We start from the raw sequence: 21,036 nt of genomic DNA on the forward strand, positions 1-21,036 counted from the left end.
ATGCAAATTCTTAAGGGGATCCTGCCTCATATCTGTATTAGGTGGCCCTTGGGAAGCCTCAGAAATGTGTTCTTCAGATAGATGCCCTAAGAGCCTGTTAAATATACAGAACAGTATTGATTATATTATGCAGTAAACAGAGTATTTTGTTTGAGTAGCAAGTCTTCAGTTTATTGGTAAGGTTTTTTTTGCTATTAATTATTTGAAAATTCTATCATGCCTGTGTTTTGATAAAATCCACATTCTATTCCACCCCTCCAACTTTTTCCCCATCTGTGCCTCACTTCCCTCCCAACTTCTTGTGTTCTTTCTTTTAAATCCCAGAGCCCAGTGCTGCTTATATATGCAGAGTAGCGTCTCAGGGGTTACATTACTGAAGAATAATTTTCTTTCTCCCACCCAACAGCCATCAGTTGCCAATAGTACTTATACAGGAATGGGACTTCATGGCCCCTCCATTATCCATTCTTTTTGCTGGCTTGATTTCATGTAGGTTTTACATATGCATTCACAGCTGCTGTGAGTTTATATGCTCAACGGGCCTGTCAAGTTCAGCATATACTGTTTTGGTCTGGGTATCTATTACTTCTGGCTCTTAACGATTATCTTCCCATCCTCTCTTCCATGAAGATTCCTGTGCCTTGGGAGGAAGATCAATAGGTACATCCATTTAGAGCTGGGTACTAGGACAGTTTTACTCTCTACTGTTTAACCAGCTGTGAGTTTCTGTGTTAATCATCATGTGCCAACAGATGCTTCTCTGATAGGGGTTGGGAAATGTACTGATTTATGGGTGCAAAAAGGAGAAGTCAGGGTAGTTTAATACTGTGCACATTAAATAGAATAAGATTTGCTTATTTTAAACTTTTCTGATTTAATTTCTTTCTGTAAACATCTACTTGATATGTGGATTTTTTTTTCTTATAACATGAAAAAATACCTAACAATGGAATGCTCTGCCTTTTTAAATTATTGAATAAATTCAGGTTATTTTGGTAAGTATTTTTAAAGTACTGTATTTTGGGCTTAGATATTTTTAACACAAATTTATTTCTGCCTTTATAAAAACAATAATCCATCATTGCTAATGTGTTTGAAAATGAGCTGTATTGCTATGTGATTTGTAAAATCCCCATATAAGCAGTTCTAAGTAACCTGTTTGTCTGTAAGCTCTAAATTTAAGATGTGGGATAATCATAATATTTTCTGTTAGATTATGAAGTGTTTTCTTTTTGCATGCAGCTTGACATTAAAGATTTTCCAAATTAGAACATGCCTACAGATGAATGGTGTCCTTCTTTAAATGTATTTTCTTCAGGAAGCAATGTTTTGAAGAAATAGGGTTTCATTGATAATTGCCTTGCTTAATAGTTTTGAGTATTAGAATTTTTAGCTTAAAAGCCACTTATTAAAATAGTGACAGTATTATGTGAAAAACTATTTTCATTTCCTTGAAACAGGATTTTATAGACTATTCATCAATATCTGTTAGCAAAAATGAGTTTTTAGTTGATAAAGATGTAATTTGGTTGAGGATAATATTCTGAAGGATAACTTGAAGAATTTTATTACATTCGGGGCAGTGCAACTTGTGCTGGGAAAACGTAAGCTTTTAATTTATTTAAGGCTTATTGGGAATCTTAACCCTTAACCAGAGTGGGGTAAAAATCCAGGATGCACTAACTTGAACTTGTGAAATAATGCCCTGACCTCCAGGTTCTGAGAAGCAAGGCCTTAGGTTCTTTCTCCCACAGGAATTCAGATTGGCCTCTTGGTACAGTAGTAGGGTAGTTGGCCTTGGTTCATAGTTACAGTTCCTTATGAATACTTTAAACCATGTCGTAAAAGTTGTTCAGGTTTCCATTTTTCCCCAGAGTATTTGCTATAGTTTGCACACTGTAGTTTCCCTCAGTGTAAATGCTACAGGAAATGGCTGCCTGGACCAGTTTTCATTAACTTCAGCTGTATGTTAAGCTTCATGGGAAAGAGGGTGCTGTGCTAGCAGTTGCTTATACTTGAATATTTGACTAAAAGATCTTCTGGAGGTATCTCCATCCCTGATCTCCAGCTGTACTACAGAGCAATAGTAATGAAAACTTCATGGTACTGGCATAGAAACAGAATGGTGGATCATTGGAATCCACCAGAAGACCCAGAAATAAACACACACACCTACAGGCACCTGAGTTTTGACAAAGATGCCAAAAACATCAAATTGAAAAAAGATAGCATCTTCAACAAATGGTGCTGGTCTAACTGGATGTCCACATGTAGAAAAATGCAAATAGACCCATATCTATCACCCTGCACAAAATTAAAGTCCAAGTGGATCAAAAATCTCAACATATAACCAGACACACTAAATCTTTTGGAAGAAAGAGTGGGGAAGAGCCCTGAACTCGTTGGCACAGGAGACAATTTCCTGAACAGAACACCCACAGCTCAGGCTCTAAGATCTGCAATTAACAAATGGGACCTCATGAAACTGAAAAGATTCTGTAAAGCAAAGGACACTGTCAACAGAACAAAACAACAGCCTATGGATTGGGAAAGAAGGCTAATATCCAGAATATATAAAGAACTCAAGAAATTAGACACCAACAAACCAAGAAATCCAGTTAAAAAAATAGGATACAGAGAATTCTCAACGGAGGAATATAGAATGGCAAAGAAACACTTAAAAAATGCCCAGCATCCTTAGTCATCAGGGAAATGCAAATCAAAACAACTCTGAGATTCCATCTAAAGCAGATCAGAATGGGTAAGACTTCATATTTCAAGATGGGTTACTTCCTTTCATACATGCTCCCAACATTGTGCCACATCACTGTGGTAAATCTGCTAGTCTTTCACCACAGAGAAACCAGTGGAGCCCACCTTGGACCGTGAATCCCCAGAACACAAACTTAAAATAATTTTAAGAAAAAAAAACCAAAAACTGTCTTTTCTTTGTAAAGTTATGCAGCCTCAGTTGTTTTGTTATAGTGATACAAGATAGACTAATGCATTTGCCACCTAAATACTTGGGCCAGTGATTCTTAAGAAGAAGAACTATAGCAGAATCAAAATCTATTTCAAATATAGCAGTTATAATGTATAGTACTTGATTAAGAGACTTGGGGCTGGAGAAATGTCTTTGAAGTTAAGAGCACTTAATGTTCTTGCATAGGACTGGTGTTCAGTTCCCTGCATTCACATGGTGGCTCACGACCATACATAACTCCAGTTCCAGCTGGGGTTGCTCTCCTTAGGCCTCTGTGGACACTGCTCATGGTCTGCATTAACTGGCAAAAACACTCGTACACATAAAAATATTTTTAAGGATTTAATTATATAAAAGCAGACTTTTTACTTCATGAGCTGAACATATTTACAAATTTTTTAGTGTTATATCCCAAATACCTTAAAGTACAAACAGGCTGTGTTTCTCAGTGAAAACTTGCCATTTTACTGCATGAGTGCTGTGATAAAATATTTACAATTGGATTTAAGAGTACAAGGTAGATGTGTTTCTGTGCTCTTGAAGGGGAATGGTGGAAGAAGCAGAAAATGGGCTTGGGGGAGTAATAGATACATATTACTAAATCGTTAAGAGTGTGTGATAAAAATGACTGAAGATTAATTAAAAGTTAAGAGCATAGTGGAACTTGGCAGAAGGAGCATGATTTGTAGTCAGGCTGGCTTACATAATGAATTTCAGGTAAGCCCAGGCTACAGAATGAGATGGTAAATAACTAAATATTTCTACTTTATGCATGTCTGTACAATCCAAGAAAACAGTGAGAGTAAGCAAATGATCCCTTAGGAGGACAGAGAAAAGAGAAAGCAACAACATTTTGAAAGCCAAGTCCCATTTGCATGAATGGCCTTAGATGTGTCTTTAGTGGCCTTGGTGGACACTCTTGTCTCTAAAAAAGAATTCTGATGAGCTTCAAGGAGTTAACTGGTAACCTTCAACCATGGTACTTGCAAGGTCTGCCAGTGTTTGAGCCAAGGTATGTATGCTCTTTCCTGGTATTCCCAGCTGGTAACTAATTGGAATGATTTCTGGGGCTTGGCAACATTCCAGAGAAAAGCTGAACTCCATGGACCAGAAACAAGCAGGCACTGGAGAACTTTGGAAAGGCTCAGGTGTTGAGTTTACTGGGTACCCTGGAAGTAGGCGCATGAATAGGGCCTGGGATGGTAGACTTAATTTGTATTAGAGAGCAGTTTAGCCATCACTGCCTTGCTGTGTTTAACACAAGAAAGAAGGTGTAGAGTATATAGGAATTAGTATTCAGCACACCAAAGGAGATAGCACCATGAATATTGAAATAGGCATAGGTCTGTTTCAAATAGGCAGCTTATATCGGAAAAGACGAAACAGTCTAGAAATGGAATTTTGAAGATCCCCATAGATAATCTAAAATGTTTAATTATAACTTGCAGAATTGAGAAAATTAAACAGCAATCAAAAGGAAAAGTTACAAGAACAAAAACAACAACAACAAAAAAAAACTGAATTATACACCATTACTTAGCTGTGAATACTACTAAGTCAGGGTGTTAAAAAACTGACTTTTTAAAAGCCAAATGGAATAATGTGCTTATAAGAGCAAAACAGTTTATCAACAGTTTAAGAGTATGGAGACTAGCTTTTCACCAAGATGGTGCTGAAAGCAAAGAAGGAAGCTTCTGCCCTTCCCAAAGCAGAAGCCAAAGTAAAGGCCCTGAAAGCCAAGAAAGCAGTGCTGAAAGGCATCCAACAGCCACAAAAAGAGGATCCATGTCACCCACCTTCTAAGACCTGTGGCTCCAGAGGCAGCCTAAATACCCTCAAAAGAGTGTACCCAGGAGAAACAAGCTTGGCCACTATGCCATCATCAAATTCCCCTTGACCACCGAGTCAGCCATGAAGAAAATAGAGGGCAACAACACACTCGTTTTCATTGTGGATGTCAAGGCTAACAAGCACCTGGTCAAACAGGCTGTGAAGAAACTATGACATTGATGTGGCCAAAGTTAATACCTGTTAAGGCCTGACGGAGAGAAGAAGACATATTTTTTGGTTGGCTCCTGATTATGGTGCTATGGATGTTGCCAACAACATTGGGATCATCTAAACTGAGTTCAGCTGGCTAATTCTAAATACAAACTTTTTCCACCATTAAGAAAAAAGTATGGAGTCAAGAAAAAGATAAACTTGAAACATCTGCATTTTACCCCTCTCTGAATAAATTATTTTACGTCTACGCTTCATCTGCAAGATTAGGACAAAATGACTACTATCACTGTCAGAAGATTGTTATAAAACATGTAGCCACTTTTAATAATTTCTGGTATGTGTTATGTAGAAGATGTGAATGAGCAGAGTAGATTTGGGGGATAAGTAGAGAACCTGTCTGAAAAGTACAGTGTTGCATGTTATTTGGAGAAGAAATGGGGATAGTTAGAAAATGGCCTTGAGGATGGAGATAAAACTCAGTGGTAGGTTGCTTGTCTAGTGTGCCTAAGGCCCTGGGTTTGATTTATTACTATTTTTTTTTAAGCATTTTCCTCCTTACTTCCTACCAAAAAAAAAAAAAAAAGTAGCTAAGAACTGAAAGCACTTTTACCTCTGAGAAATACTTGAAAGTCAGGAAGTGTGGTGGGCGGGGCAGAAGACTTCCTGTCCTTATTAGAAGCCTTGAATATCAACATGAATTTTCTGCAAATATAAGGGGAAGTTTAAAAATGTGGAGAGGCTTTTATGTTTAGATTTTTAACCTGTAGTATTTTTTGTTTCTTGGCTTTGGTTTTGATTTTTCAAGACAGGGTTTCTCTGTGTAACCTTGGTTGTCCTGGACTTGCTTTATAGACCAGGCTGGCCTCAATCTCAAAGAGATCTGCCTGCCACTGCCTCCCTGACTGCTTGGACTACAGGCATGTGCCACTGAGCCTGGCTATGTGTAGTATTTTTGCTTTGTTATAGAAATCTGCAAATAGATTGGCAAGTTGAGAGAACAACATTATGAATCATTTAACTTCAGTCACTATTAACTCATGGCCAATTTTCTTTCTATCTACCTGCAGGTACCAGAGGATTAATTTGATAGAGTCACAGAGTTTAAACCATTTGAGGAGTAAATGGGTTTATATGTAGCTTTAGTGTCCCTGGTGGGTACGCTATTCAGAGCTCCCAAGGAAATTCTACCATCAGCTTTAAGAAATTGAGTCAATTGATAGTTTAAGCCAAGGTCATATTCACTTCTGAGTACCCTTCAGCCCAAGACTGAGTGTAGCAAGAGTTCTAGGGCTTGTCTGTTTCTTCCCAGTGTGGTTAATTTCTGTACCTGAGTTCAGGTATTGTGTTGGCCAAGACTTAACCAGGTCTCCAAGACTTTCATGTCCTAATTTTTTCCCCTTTGGACAAAATTTACCATCATCATGTTCTGTGGGCCCTATTGCCTTGTAACAATTCTTCTCAATGTCTTTTAGAACTGTTACCATCTTAACATCTGCTTCCTAAACCATCAGCCAACAAATAGTTAAAATGATTCTTTTTTAGCATTTCTAGGAAAGAACTGACATCTGATCACAGACTGACACTGTTTAAAAGGTCTGTTTATGTGCCTGGCTTTGGCTGATGTTTGGAAATTTAGGGTTTGGGACTTTTTTTTTTTTTTTTAGTATAATTTAAGTTGAAGGTCTGCTTTAGGGACTCAGGAATTTTGGGTTGTACTGTGTATATATATGGCCAGCCTTTAACAACTGTATGCTCTAATGCATTGGCATGGTAGAATGAATGTTGCACATTACAGTTTGGTTGGAAGAAGCATATTCTGTGTGGAATAGGACACGCAGAGCTTGAGTATAGTGTGTCTGGTTTCTTCTGGTCAATCTGTCTTTTTTTTTGGGGGGGTTCTAAGTTTTGAATCCGTGAATCACTTGGCTTGAACTTAAGAACACTAACACATAAAGTGTAATCACAAATCCTTCACAAAACGTGATGGTCTTAATAGCAAATAACTTGACATGTTCCAAATTCCTTCAAGTCTATGTAAAACAGGAGCGCAGTAAAATGCTACACACCTGTAATTGCAGCACTTGGGAGACCAAGGCTACAAGGTTGCAAATTGATGAAAAGTTTGAACTGCAAAGTAAGGCCCTATCTCAGATTAACAGAAACCAGCCAAGTGAGGGGAAACACTTTGTTCAGGGCATTTATTTTGCTCAAAGTGTTTACATTCTATGTACTTTTTGAAAGACTTAGACAAATGGAGGATATTTTTGCTACTGAAACATGCTTTTCTCTTATTTTTTTTTTAAATTCAAACTGGTGATAAACTTATGGTGTCAAAATACAACTTTTACATTTTAGTTAAGAAAAGAACCTTATCTGGCACAAATTTATCTTAAAATGAGGCAGGAAATGAATTCACAATTTAAGAATTAAAAGCCTAGCCAGGTGTGGTGACAGACACCCTTAATCCCAGCACTTGGGAGGCAGAGGATGGTAGATTTCTGTGAGTTTGAAGCTTTCTTGGTCTACAAAATGAGTCTAGGAAAGCAAAGGCTGTTATACAAGAAACCCCGTCTCGGAGGTGGGGGGTGGAATCTAGTTAGCTGGATTTTTTGTAATTACATTTTTAGTGTCAGGTAGCCTGGACTACAATGATTCCTCATTTCTAAACAAAACAAATCTTAATTTTTTCACTTTATATATTGAGAAAAATGTCAGTTATTTCTATATTCCAGTTTGACCATTGAACTAGAAAAGGAATAGAACTATGGATACTATATTTGTCAAAGAAGATTACTTTAGGTTTAATGACAGAATGCTAGCAACTTATATTTATTATGTACTGTGTTAAGCACCTGAAAGATCCCAAAATTTTAGTTCTTAAACCCACCAGGTTGCAAAGTCCTCCTCTGTGGCCTAACAGTACTGCTCCTCCCTTGGGAGGTGGGGAGGTCAAAGAGCCAATCATCGAGTTCATGTTAGAAATAGTCCTTTTTCCCCTTACTATGGGAAACCAATTGATTACTGAGCTATCACGGGTCACATCTGAGCAGAGGTTCTAGGTTTTATCCTCTCATGGTCTTTGGTTGAGTGTCCATCTCAGAAAAGACCCTGTGACCAGATTTGTTTGGTCCTTGTGGAGCTCCTATCCTTTCCACATCAAACTCCCCTTCTTTCATATGATTCCCTGCACTCTGCCGAAGGTTTGGTTATGAGTCTTAGTATCTACTTTGGAACACTGCTAGGTCACAGAGGAGGACTCTGCAGCCAGTCCTGAAAATACCTGACAAAATGGAGTCATATGAAAGGGGAGGAGGTCCTCCCCTATCAGTGGACTTGGAAAGGGGCAGGGAGGAGATGAGGGAGGGAGGGTGGGATTGGGGAGGGAATGAGGGATACGGCTGGGATACAAAGTTAATAAAATGTAACTAATGAGAATAATAAAAAAATTAAAAATTAAAAAAAAAAGACTTAAAATATTATACATGGGAGGAGGCTATATCTGTAGATTTGGGAATTTAAGGGAGATCCTGGAACTGGTTCCTGATGGGTACAAAACAATGATTTTACACAATAAATAGTTATTACTATAAAAAAATAGCACTTTTAACTATAGAGACCAAATGCTTATTTGTCTTGTAAAACATTTTATTGTGGTGAAATATACATAAGAAAAAAAAATAAGGATGTTTGGATAAAAAAAAAAAACCCACCAGGTGAGGCACTAAGTTCATGAGATGGGCAGGGGGTGGGGGTTGAGGAGCAGTCACAGGGATTTAAAATAGCTTTCCTAAGTGTACAAAATAGCAAGAAACCAATTGGGACAGTAAATGAATGAAGATCTAGGATAGAAAAGAAATAAAATTTTGTTATTTGAGTTAAAGGTAATTCACTAAAAACAGTACGTCTGAGAAAAGAAGATTATTGAAGGTTGGCAGGGGGATATTTAAGACTGTCATGCTATTTCTCTTCTGAAGAGAATGTTTGGGTTTCTCCATGGAATTACATGAATAAGTTTAAAACACATCTCTGGTCTTTGTATCAACTATCTTCTCCTTCTTGTATTAGAACTGTGTCACAACAAGACTTTCCTTCCATTAGTCACTGTCTCAGCAGTGGCTAATTACTTTAAAGCTTTGCCAAAGAGAATTACAGCCATGAGGATAAATGACCAGGTGTCTCTGGGGCCCCTCACCAGTGCTGGAATTCCCTTTATCTTATTAACTGACATGTAGAGACTTGATTAAACTGGGTGATTAAAGATCTCTTACAGTGTTTGTACTCACTGTAGGTAAGTCAGATAAATTGTGAGATTCATGGGCTAGCACAGTCCTCGTTTGATATTGAAGAACCAAGACCAGCTGCTGGAGCAGCTTCTAACTTTCAACCAGCTTTAGTCTGAACATGCTACTCTTACTTGGCCAATAGTTAGTTTTCTTACCTTAATTTCTGCCTTGTGCTGCTGACTCCCTTGGGAATCAGCATAATGAATGTTTTTGTATTCCTATAACATGAAGTCAACCTGACTGACTGAAAGGATTTTTAAAAGTTTAATACTGAGCCTTACTTTCAGAATCCCTTTCTTGGGCCTGAACTATAGCCCGAAAATGGGCTTTCAGTGGGTCTGCAGATGTGATGATGCCCTGGTCTGTACTCCACACTGAGGGCCACAGCAGTGTGGCATGAAGGCAGCAGGCCCTAACTTTATAGAAGCCAGGTGTATGGCTTGATTGCCTCCTGAGGGCTGGGATTAAAGGTATACGCCACCACATAAATCTTAAGAAATCAAGGCCAAGACCCTCTTTGGTGTCCTGTCCCCCACTCCTGGCATGGTTCTACTTCCTGCTACTTATAAAATTGTGGGAGTTGGTTATTTGATTTGTTTTTTGGTCTTAAGTGTTACTAGGGATCATTGCTACATTTAGGATCAACAATTTTAATGAGAACATTTTCCTGGAAAAATGGAAGCTTTTGGGACATGCTAGCTATGTTCATGAGTGAAGCAAATGATGAAACTTGATGAACTGGCTCTAAGATCAGGGAGATGCTGATGTCTAAGCCTGCTAAAATGGTGGTGATGATTTAAGAAATTTTATATTTATTTTTATTTTATGTATATGGGCATTTTGCCTACATGTATGTGTGTGTACCATGTGCCTTTTGCCCGTGAGCTCAGAAGAGGATGTCAGGTCCCTTGGGATTGGAGCAATAGGAAGTTGTGAAGTACTATGTGGGTGCTGGGAACCAAAGTCAGGTCCTCTATAAGAATAAGTGCTCTAATATAGCAGTAAGGTTCTTCATGGCTCACTATTTCTCCAGCCTGTATTGACTTTATTTATTTAATGTGTTTGGATGTTTTGTCTGCATGTATTTCTCTGCACCATGTATATACCAGGTACCCACAGATGGCAGAAGAGGGTGTGGGATCCCATGGGACTGGACTTATAGATGTTTGTGAGCCGCTATATGGGTACTGGACATTGAACCCACATTCTCCACTTCCTTTAACCAATGAGCCATCTCTCCCAGCTTCTATAACATAATTCTTAAAACTTAAGTATGAAACAAGAATTTGTGTTTTTCCTGTTCCATCTCTTAGCTAGTAATTGATATCTTCCTCAGCTTTAAGAGTTGTTTTTAATGTACATCATTTAAGTAGCATCAAAAAAATACACAATCTCATTTAGGCTGTTATAACAGTAATACTTGGCAGAATAAATTCATTACATAAAGAAACCCCAGGGTCAGGAGATGTGGCTCAGCAATAAGAGTGCTTTCAGCTTTTCCAAAGAATCTGAGTTTGTCAAAACTGCCCGAAACTCCAGCTCCAGGGCATGTGATGGCTTCAGCAGGCTCCTTCACACAAACACGCATTCACACATGCACAGACAAACACAGAACAATGAGTCTGGAAAAAAAAATCCCAACTCAATAGGATGATGGATACAGAACATGGAATTTACACTTGCCAAAAACTGTGTAAGCCATGAAGGTTCCTGTCCAGGGATTGCATGGGGGAAGAGTTCATTCATGTTCACCTGCATAGATACCATCCTGTGAGTATCACAGTACAGGTGAGAAATGTACCCAGAATAAAAGATGTCGCTGCCTGTTACTGTGTGTGTGTGTGTGTGTGTGTCTGCACACATGTGCACACGTGCCCTGATCTCTGATTCCTTCTCCCACCTCCACCTCTTCAGCATATACTCCCAGCATGTACCACCTCCACTACTGGAAGACTTGTTCTTCAACTCTGAAAACTTGGTCTTCTGTATATAGTGCATACAGATTTTAGCCTTCTGTGGAAATGATTGTAATCTCTATTGTGTGGGTTCTTTTTCCTGTTCCCTCAGATACCCAGAAAGTGGTACACTAGAAATGAACGTTAAGGATCTGCGACCACGAGCAAGGACCACTTTAAAATGGAATGAACTAAATGTTGGCGATGTGGTAATGGTTAACTACAATGTAGAAAATCCAGGCAAAAGGGGATTTTGGTATGATGCTGAAATTACCACACTGAAGACAATATCAAGGACCAAAAAGGAAGTTCGTGTCAAAGTTTTCCTGGGGTAAGGTTCTTGTCACTAACGCTGTCTGGTTACTCAATTAGGAATGTAAATCTTAGATATGAAGGACATAGTCTCATTAAAGAAGGTGGGGTTAGAAAGAAGCTATCATTTTATAGGAGAATATTTTTTTTTAATTTTATTTTTTTTCTGATCAGTTACATTTTATTAACTGTATCCCAGCCGTATCCTGCTCCCTCATTCCCTCCCAATCCCACCATCCCTCCCTTATTTCCACCGTGCCCCTTTCCAAGTCCACTGATAGGGGGGGACCTCCTCCCCATTATAGGAGAATATTTTTATAAATTCTGTGAATTTTTACTACAACTGAATATATCTTCGTCTCTAAGGTTAAAGATAATTTTGGAGAATCTTGGATATAAAAGTGTCTGATTAGAGAAATCTGTGCTTTGTGGAATAACAGATGAAACAATAATATAAAAAAATACCATGTTAATATATTTACTGTAGATGACAGCTTAACCTCTATTTCCTAGCCTGGAACTGTTCAGAATTTTCCCCAAGTGATAGAGTAGTGGGCATTGTCTCACAGATGGCTTTTACACCTGGGAAATTGTTTTTATTCTCTCTGCTGCTTCTCAATTTTTATTAACTGAATAATCACTTCCTTGCCTTTTAAAAAGGTCATGTATGTTAAGGAGTTTTTAAATTTTCATTATAAAGTCATTCCATGTGCATTTCTTTTTTATAATGATTTATACCAGATTTGTCATATTGATCAGTGAAGGAATTTCGCATGCCACTAACAGGTTTCACTTGTTAAGAAAGAGTCAAATTTATATTTTTTTCATATTGTATTTAACTGCATTAATGGCAAAAAGTGACACATCTAGAAATACTTATTTATGCTTAACAGAAAGCAAGGTTAGGTAAACTACAGCCCACTTGCTGCTTGTGTTTGTAAATAAGGTTTTATTGGAACACATCAGTGTCCATCGGTTATTATCTACACTGGTTTTGTATGTACTTAACAGCACAGAGAAGCTGCAACTGAGATTATCTGACTACACAACTTAAACTGCTTCTGGTTTGACCCTTTATGAAAATAGTTACCAACCCTGACATAAGGATAAACTATTGGAACCTGCTGAAGAAAGCTTTTACTTTATTGTTTTCATACTAGAATATTAGAATCAAAGCTTATATTGAGAAAACAGATTCGGACAGAAATAACATGATTGTGTTACTCAACTAAGAATGTAGTTGAATTACAGACTTCTAAACAATTCAAAATTCAGACGTGTATACAAATCTGAAGAAACTACCAAAGTAATTTGATTGTGTACAGAACCTTATAATGTACTTGGTTATAGGAGGCATAAAAAAAAAAGGACCATATAACAGGAGATACCAAAACACATAGTGTTGTGCGAAAGAAAGAAAGAAAGAAAGAAAGAAAGAAAGAAAGAAAGAAAGAAAGAAAGAAAGAAGGAAGGAAGGAAGGAAGGAAGGAAGGAAGGAAGGAAGGAAGAAGGAAAGAAAGAAAGAAAGAAAGAAAGAAAGAAAGAAAGAAAGAAAGAAAGAAAGAAAGAAAGAAAGAAAGAAAGAGAATGAATCTGGGGTGTGGTGCATGGGGCCACACACCTTTCAATCACAGCATTGAGAGGCATAGGCAGAAGGATCTCTGAGTTCAAGACCAACCAGGGCTACATAGTGAGGTCCTTTCTCAAAACAAACAATAAATGCTTTTGAAGGAAAAGAAAAATGTTGCTAAAGGTTTCTCAGTCTAAGTGGTCCTGAGGTAGAAGTTTACTTTGGTGACTAGACTTAAGAGGAGGAGTGGAAATATGGGCAGGCAAATATTGATTGGTATAACGGTTATGTGATAGCTGTCCCAACTATAAAACACTACAAGCTCTTACTAGAAGTGTTAGGAACATACCGCCATAAAAGAAGCAAGGATAGTCTGAGGATAGGCCTTTATTCCATAGTTTAAAGTCTTCCTAGAGGCTACAGAGATGGTTTAGGGCAGTGTTTCTCAGGCTGTAGGTGGCAGCCCCTTGGGATGGTCAAATGGCCTTTTCACAATGGTCACATATCAGATATCCTGCTTATCAGATACTTACATTATGATTCATAACAGCAGAATTACAGCTATAAGTAGCTATGAAAATAATTTTAGTAAGCCAGGTGGCAGTGGTGCACACCCTCAGAACATGGCAGAAGCAGGCGGATCTCTGTGGATTCAAGGACAGCCTGATCTACAGAGCGAGTCAGGAGAGCCTGGGCTACACAGAGAAACCCTGTGTCAAAAATAAAACAAAAATATGGTTGGGGCTGACCACAGCATGAGGAACTGCGTTAGGAGGGTTGAGAACCACTGGTGCGAGCGCTTGCTGCTCTTGCAGAGGACGTGGGTTTGGTTCTGTACAGCCATATGGGCATCTCAGGGTCACTGTAACTATAACTCCAGTTCCAGGGAATCCAGCTTTCTCTTCTGGCTTCCATGGACTCCTGTATACCTATAGAACGTTAGGTTATAGAGTGTCTTTAATTTTAACTTGAGTTAACTGGTCACCGTTCCCTGGGAATACAAATGTCAAAACTCAAGACTGAGAAAGAGATGTTTGGACAAGTGACTCGTATTCTTAAGCAGATTGCAAGGCAGAAAAAGATGGTGTGAGAATTTATAGATGATAGACTTAATGGATAGTGAAAATATGTCATATACATAGGGAGGTAGGTAGGCAATAAGACTAAGAAAATTAATGTTAACTCTTGAGGTTACTTCTGAGGTAGTGTGACAGTTCAACCGTCTGCCATCATGTTTGAGGATAACAAAGATACCTCACAGTTGCTTGAGTTACACATCTACCGATGCACTTTCCTATATTAGTTTTTTATATTAAATTTTAATAGAAAAATATAAGAGAAAGTAAATGAATGCTACCTTGTTTTTTTAAGTGTAGGTATGATGAAGAATTCACTTCAAGAGCCAAAAGCAAATATATAAAGTTCTTAAATATATGTATACCTAATATTTTCCAGACACAAAGTAAAAGCTGTAATTAAAAAGGATAAACCGGGCTGTAGAAAAAGCTCAGTGATTAAGAGTGTGTGGCTCTCATAAAGGACCCATTTGAATCCAGGCACCCATGTCAGGCAGCTCACAAACCCACCCGCCTGTAACTGCAGCCCCAAGGGGATTCACTACATCTAGCCTCAGCAGGTGCATGTATTTATGTACAGTACTTGCACAAACCCATACAAACTTCACTTAGTTCTTTTAAAAGGAGAAACAAGTTCGCAGTCAAAGTAGGTCACTGAAGAAAATGCAAGTAAATGTAAATTAAGTTAACTGTGGCTTCATATTTGAAAAGATCTAGTAAGAGTCCATCTTATTTTTGCCTAGAAATATTGGAAATATGACTGAATCTTTTTTTAAGTAACAGAATTTTACTAGTCTTTATGCTAAATTTATAAGACAGCTACTTCTTACCAGATAATCTAAGTAATAAAATCTCTGAATTTCTTTTTTCCTGATATTACCCTGAAGTTACATCTAACTTTGAGGTTTAACTACTACTAAAAACAATAGACTAGAATAATTGTAATAGCTGTAAGTTCAGTTTATTTTTAAATTAATTTATTTTTTATTAATTACAATTTATTCATTTTGTATTCTAGCTGTAGCCCCCTCCCTCGTGCCCTCCCAATCCCACCCTTCCTCCCTCTTCTCCCGTGTTCCTTCCCCAGTGCACTGACAGGGGAGGTCCTCCTCCCCTTCCATATGACACTAGCCTCTCAGGTCTCATCAGGACTGGCTGCATTGTCTTCCTGTGTGACCTGGAGAGGCTGCACCCCCCCTCAGGGGGAGGTGATCAAAGACGCTCAATCAGTTTAAAATGGGAGAAATTTTGTGAACTTCCGCAATGACTTATAATTATTATTATTATTTTCATATACTTTAAATTTTGCTTGTGGAAATTAATGTTTCTTCCTCTTTTTAAACAGGGATTCTGAAGGAACATTAAATGACTGCCGGGTGATATTTGTAGATGAAATCTTCAAGATTGAGAAACCTGGAGCCCATCCTATTTCTTTTGCAGATGGAAAGTTTTTAAGTATGTGTTTTTCTTTTAGGTTTATAATCAATGTGCTGTGTAGTGACAATTTAGTCTTCTTGACCAGGGAATAATTTTGGAGGAGTTATGAAATGGTAGACCATACAAATTTACTTTGAGGAAAAGGTGAACAGCTTGTATAGTAAATTATTGTTTGTAAAATGGTCTTTCAAGTGCTTATCCATGTGTCTTCTATTTAAAATCAGGTCTTTTAAAAATTATTTCTATATGTGTGTCCCTGTGTGTAAGTTGATATCAGAGTCCTATTTTAGGAAATTTCTTCTTCCGTGTGGATCCTGGGCTTTGAACTCAGGTTGTCAGACTTGATGGAAAGTGCCTTTGCCTGCTGAGCCATCTCAGTGGCCCTCTGTATGTGTTACTACCAACAGTTTCTGTATGTCCTTACTCAGTCTTTAACATCAATATGTATATAATGCAATTTAGGGCAGAAATATACAGTATCCCTACGTTTATTGTTATTATATCACCCATTTCATGAAATGGCATACACACGGACACATTTCATGAAATTCTGATTTAGTAAATCTGAGATGAAGCATTTTGTTCTTATCTTTCTTTTTTCTGTTTTGACGTGTGTTTGTCTGTGTGTGACTTTGTGTGTATATGTATGCCACAGCACAGGTGTGAAATTTAGAGTACAGTTGTGAAAGTTATTTTTTTCCTTAAACCATGTGGGTCACCCAGCTTGGCAGCAGGTGCCTTTATCTGCTGAGCCATCTCTAGCCCTGAGGCATTCATTAAAAGTCACCATGGGTTATTTTTTTCAGTACCTTTTTATGTATGTATGTATGTGTGTATGTATGTATGTATTTGCACTTAAAAAGTTGTATACTATTTCAAAAGATACTTTATTTTTTTCAATAGATACTTCTTTATGTGATAATAGATATAAAAAGGTAAAACTTCCATAATTTTGTTTTTTATAGGGAAAAATGACCCTGAATGTGACCTGTGTGGTGGAGACCCTGATAAGAAATGTCACATGTGTTCCTGTCATCAGTGTGGAGAGAAACGGGATCCCAACATGCAGCTTCTGTGCGATGAGTGCAATCTGGCATATCATATTTACTGCCTGAGTCCACCTTTGGATAAAGTTCCAGAAGAAGAATACTGGTATCATCACCAGGGTTTTGTCTTTTATGTAAATAATCAAAATGGATCTTTGAAGAATAGATTTTTCTTCTTCCCTTTCCTTCCTTCTTTTTCTTCAGATAGTTTCTTATTATGTAGCACTGGCTGGCCTAGCACTTTCAAAATACTATACATTCTAACCAGATTCAATATCTTTCAACTCTTTAAGTCATATTTTTTTCCCTGTTTTCATACTTAACACATTTTCTTCTTAGAAGCATTTTCCTCTTATGCTTAGCTTCAAGGTAATATTCATTTTTTTTCAGTTTTCACGTAGGTATGTCTAATAAGCCTTTCCTCCTTCCCCTCTTTCTTCTTTCTCCTCCCTTCCCCTCTCTTCTTCCCCCAGAAAAGGGGACTTGTCCCTCATATCAACCTCCTAGCCCATCAAGTCACATCAGGACTGAGCATATCCTCATCCCCTGAGGCCAGGCAAGGCAGCTCTGCCAGAGGGAAGTGATCCAAAACCAGGCAATAGAGTCCATGTTAAAACACCCCCACTACCACTCGTCAGGCACCCATATGAAGACTAAGCCACCCATCGGCCACATATGTGCAGGGCCCTATATCCAGACCATGCATGTTCCTTAGTTGATGTCTCAGTCTCTGTAAGCTCCCATGGGACTGGGTTAGTTGTCTCTGGTGGTCTTCCTGTGAGGTTCCTGTCTCTTCCATGTCCTTCTATCTTTCCCCCAACACTTCCACAGGACCCTGGGAGCTCCACTCCTTGCTTGGCTGCAAGTTCCAGCATTTGTCTCCATCCACTGTTGGCTGTAGCCTCCCAGAGGACAGTCAAGTTAGGTTCCTGTCTATTAGCATAGCAGAGCATCATTAATTGTGTTAGGGGCTGGCTCTCTACCGTGGGGTGGGTCTCAGGTTGGGCCAGTTATTGGTTGGGCCTTCCCTCAATCTTTGTTCCCTCTTTATCCCTGCACTTCTGGTAGGCAGGGTAATTTTTGGATCCAAGGTTTGGTCGGTGGGTTATTGTTCCCTTCCCTCTATTAGGCCTGCCTGGCAAGGAGGTGGTCACTTTAGTCTTCATCCCCACCCTGCATTAGAAGTCTCAGCCACAGTCACACCCATATCCTCTCAGGACAAAGAGATGCCTCTCCCTCAGCTTCCCTTCTTGTTCCCAGTGCTCGCACCTCCCACCCTCATTCTCCCTACATCTGATCCCCATCCTTGTACCCTTCCCATTCTGTCTCCTGCCCAGTTCTCTCTTTCCATCCACTTCTGCTGTGTATTCTGTTTCATCTTCTGAGTGACAGTCTGGCACTCTCCCTTGGGCCCTACTTGTTACTTAGCTTCTTTGAACTTTGGATTGTAATATGATTCTCCTGTACCACTAGTATCCACTTGTAAGTAAGTACATACCATGTGAGTCTTTCTGGGTCTGACTTGCCTCACTTAGGATGATCTTTACTAGTTTCATCCATTTGCCTACAGATTTCATGATTTCTTTGTTTTTAAAAGCTGAATATTTATTCCATTGTGTAAATGCACCACAATTTCTATATCTATTCTTCAGTTGAGGGACATAGGTTGTTTCCAGTTTCTGGCTATTACAAGTAAAGTTGCTGTGAACATAGTTGAGCAAATGCCAGGGATGTATGGTGGAGCATCTTCTGAGATGCTTTCTGAGAAAGTGTCAGAATGATTTCCAGAGAGGCTGTACAAGTTTGCACTCCCACCAGCAGTAAAGGACTGTTCCCCTTTCTCTACATCCTCTCCAGCATGTGTTGTCCTTGAGTTTTGGTTGTCATAAAATGGAATCTTAGAGTCGTTTTGATTTGCATTTCTCTGATGGCTAAGGTCATTAAGCATTTCTTTAAGTGCTTCTCAGCCATTTGAGATTCTTCTGTTATGAATTCTCTGATTAGCTCTGTAACACATTTTTAAATTGGCTTACTTGATTTGTTGATGTTTAGTTTAAGTTATTTGTGTATTTTAGATATTAGTCTTGTCTGATATAGGGTTGATGAAGATCTTTTCCCATCTATAGACTGCCGTTTTGTTCTATTGAGAGTGTCCTGTGACTTACAGAAAATTTTCAGTTTTGTGAGATCCCATTTATTAATTGTTGATCTCAGAGCCTGTGCCATTAGTGTTCTGTTCAGGAAGTTGTCTACTGTGCCAATGACTCCTAGACTTCTCCACATTTTGTCTTCTGATTTTAGAGTCTCTGGTTTTATGTCAAGGTCTAGTCCAGTTGGACTTGAGTTTTGTGCAGAGTGATAAATATGGGTCTATTTGCATTGTTCTACATGCAGACATCCAGTTAGATGAGTGACATTTGTTGAAAATGCTGTCTTTTTTTTAACTGTATGATTTTAAAGGCTTCTTTGTTGAAAATCAAGTGCCCGTAGGAGTGTGGATTTATGGTAGACTAGACATTGTGGTGTTGAGGCCTTGCTCATAGCTTGAGAGCTAGGCAAGCTCTTTGCCAAAGAGCTGTACCATTCACACACCCACACACACGCACACATGCACACACATACACACACTCACATCAGTTATTCCAGTTATTTCCTGTGTGTTGGTGTACCACAGTGTAAGTGTGAAGTTCAGGGAGCACCTTCTGGGGATTGTTTCTCTCCTTTCACCATGTGGGTCCTGGGGAGTGAGCTCAGGTCAGCTAGCTTGGTGGGGCCTTTTTAACTGAGTTATCTCACTGGGTCCTCATATAGTTTTTTATTTTGAGAATTCTAATAACTTGTTTAGATAGAAAGTGTAGCCCTTGTGTATTTCACTATTGAACCTAGAATTCTTTTTCCTTTAGTTTTTATAGTAAGAATTTCAAATGAATATTTTATTTTATTATAATTAGTAATAAAAATTATGGTAACATTTGAATCTCACCCTCACACACACATTCCAGACTTTTGGCCTGAATTTCAGGGTGTGTAATATAAGATCTTGAAATCCTTTGACAGCCAAACAAGAATTTTTTTTTTTACTATCAGTTTTATCATGTGAATATTTTTGAAAAGTTTAAAATGTTAGTGACAGTTGGTGCTCTGTAGTAGAACCCAGTATATCTTAATACTTGTCCTAATGTAGTAATTATTCTGCTACTGGTCTTAGTATGATATTACCAAATACTCTTTTTTTAATTTCTTTAAGGTATTGTCCTTCCTGTAAAACTGATTCCAGTGAGGTTGTAAAGGCTGGGGAAAAACTCAAGATGAGTAAGAAGAAAGCAAAGATGCCATCCGCTAGTACTGAAAGCCGGAGAGACTGGGGCAGGGTAAAAAGAGACTTCCTTTCATTCCCTTTAACAGTTCATAGTAAACAGTGCTTTAATATTGGTGGTCATAGTACAAAAGATTAAACAATTTAACTCAGTATTAGTGACAGTTAAATTGTATAAATAATGGTTTCATTCATCTGGTTATTTCATTCACATCTTATGAGAATTGGAAATCTTCAAAATATTTTTTATATAATCAATTTCTCAGTTTATTTTGTGACTTCCAGGGAATGGCTTGTGTTGGTCGCACAAAAGAGTGTACTATTGTTCCTTCAAATCATTATGGACCTATCCCTGGGATCCCTGTTGGATCGACATGGAGATTCAGAGTGCAGGTATGCCTTTACATTTTTTTAGTTGGAAGAGCATAGTTCGTATCTTTAAAACTGAAGTGATGTTTACACTTGTTTTTAGTTATAAATGGGGCTCAACTAAGTAGCACATGTCATTCATTTGCTCGAGTATCTTTCCCCAGACATGATCAGACAGGAGAGTACCTATCAGAGTGAGGTGTCAGCTATGTGTTTCATCACTTTGCTTTATTGTTCTGTTTTGCATGGTATTAGAAGCTTTCTCAGGAAATTTTTTAGAAAAAATAATATTTGAAAAGTTTTAAGTTAATGTGGTAAATTCTTTAATGTCATTAAACTTTAGGCTTCCTTTTAAACATTTTCTTTGAGATTTTTCTTCAATAAGTAGTGAGATAGTGAGCTGGTTAGTGCCAGTTAATCCAGGACTAAAATTCTTCACATTTCCCCATTTCTTCTAACTCTTACATTCTTTTCACTCTTCTTTGTCACTGTTCCCCCAGTCTTGGAGTGGTCATATAGATGTCCTACTTATGGCTGAGTTTTTAACAGTCATTTATTCTCAAAAGTTTGGCCATTAGGAGGGTCTGCAGTGAACACTGGCCACTACAGAGAAAAGACTTCTATGACAAAAGCCAACAGTTACTTAGAAGGCAGTTTTGTTGGTGTATCATATCTATGTAGCAAA

At 38.3% G+C, this 21,036-nt stretch overlaps 1 protein-coding gene and 1 pseudogene across 2 annotated transcripts in view; both read left to right on the forward strand.

Moving 5' to 3' along the window:
- The window catches only part of Uhrf2 (ubiquitin like with PHD and ring finger domains 2), a 69,070-nt gene that overhangs the window by 32,763 nt on the left and 15,271 nt on the right, over nt 1–21,036 (forward strand). For both annotated transcript variants that reach the window (XM_021647900.2, XM_060388302.1), the window contains 5 exons: nt 11,338–11,556; nt 15,529–15,638; nt 16,586–16,772; nt 19,914–20,037; nt 20,268–20,375. In XM_021647900.2, coding sequence (XP_021503575.1) covers nt 11,338–11,556; nt 15,529–15,638; nt 16,586–16,772; nt 19,914–20,037; nt 20,268–20,375 — 748 coding nt within the window. The remainder of the gene's footprint in view (nt 1–11,337; nt 11,557–15,528; nt 15,639–16,585; nt 16,773–19,913; nt 20,038–20,267; nt 20,376–21,036) is intronic.
- Nucleotides 1,490–8,324, forward strand: LOC132655323 (large ribosomal subunit protein uL23-like; annotated as a pseudogene).

This window comes from Meriones unguiculatus, chromosome 1 (assembly GCF_030254825.1).
Source record: "Meriones unguiculatus strain TT.TT164.6M chromosome 1, Bangor_MerUng_6.1, whole genome shotgun sequence".
Classification (NCBI taxonomy): Eukaryota; Metazoa; Chordata; class Mammalia; order Rodentia; family Muridae; genus Meriones; species Meriones unguiculatus.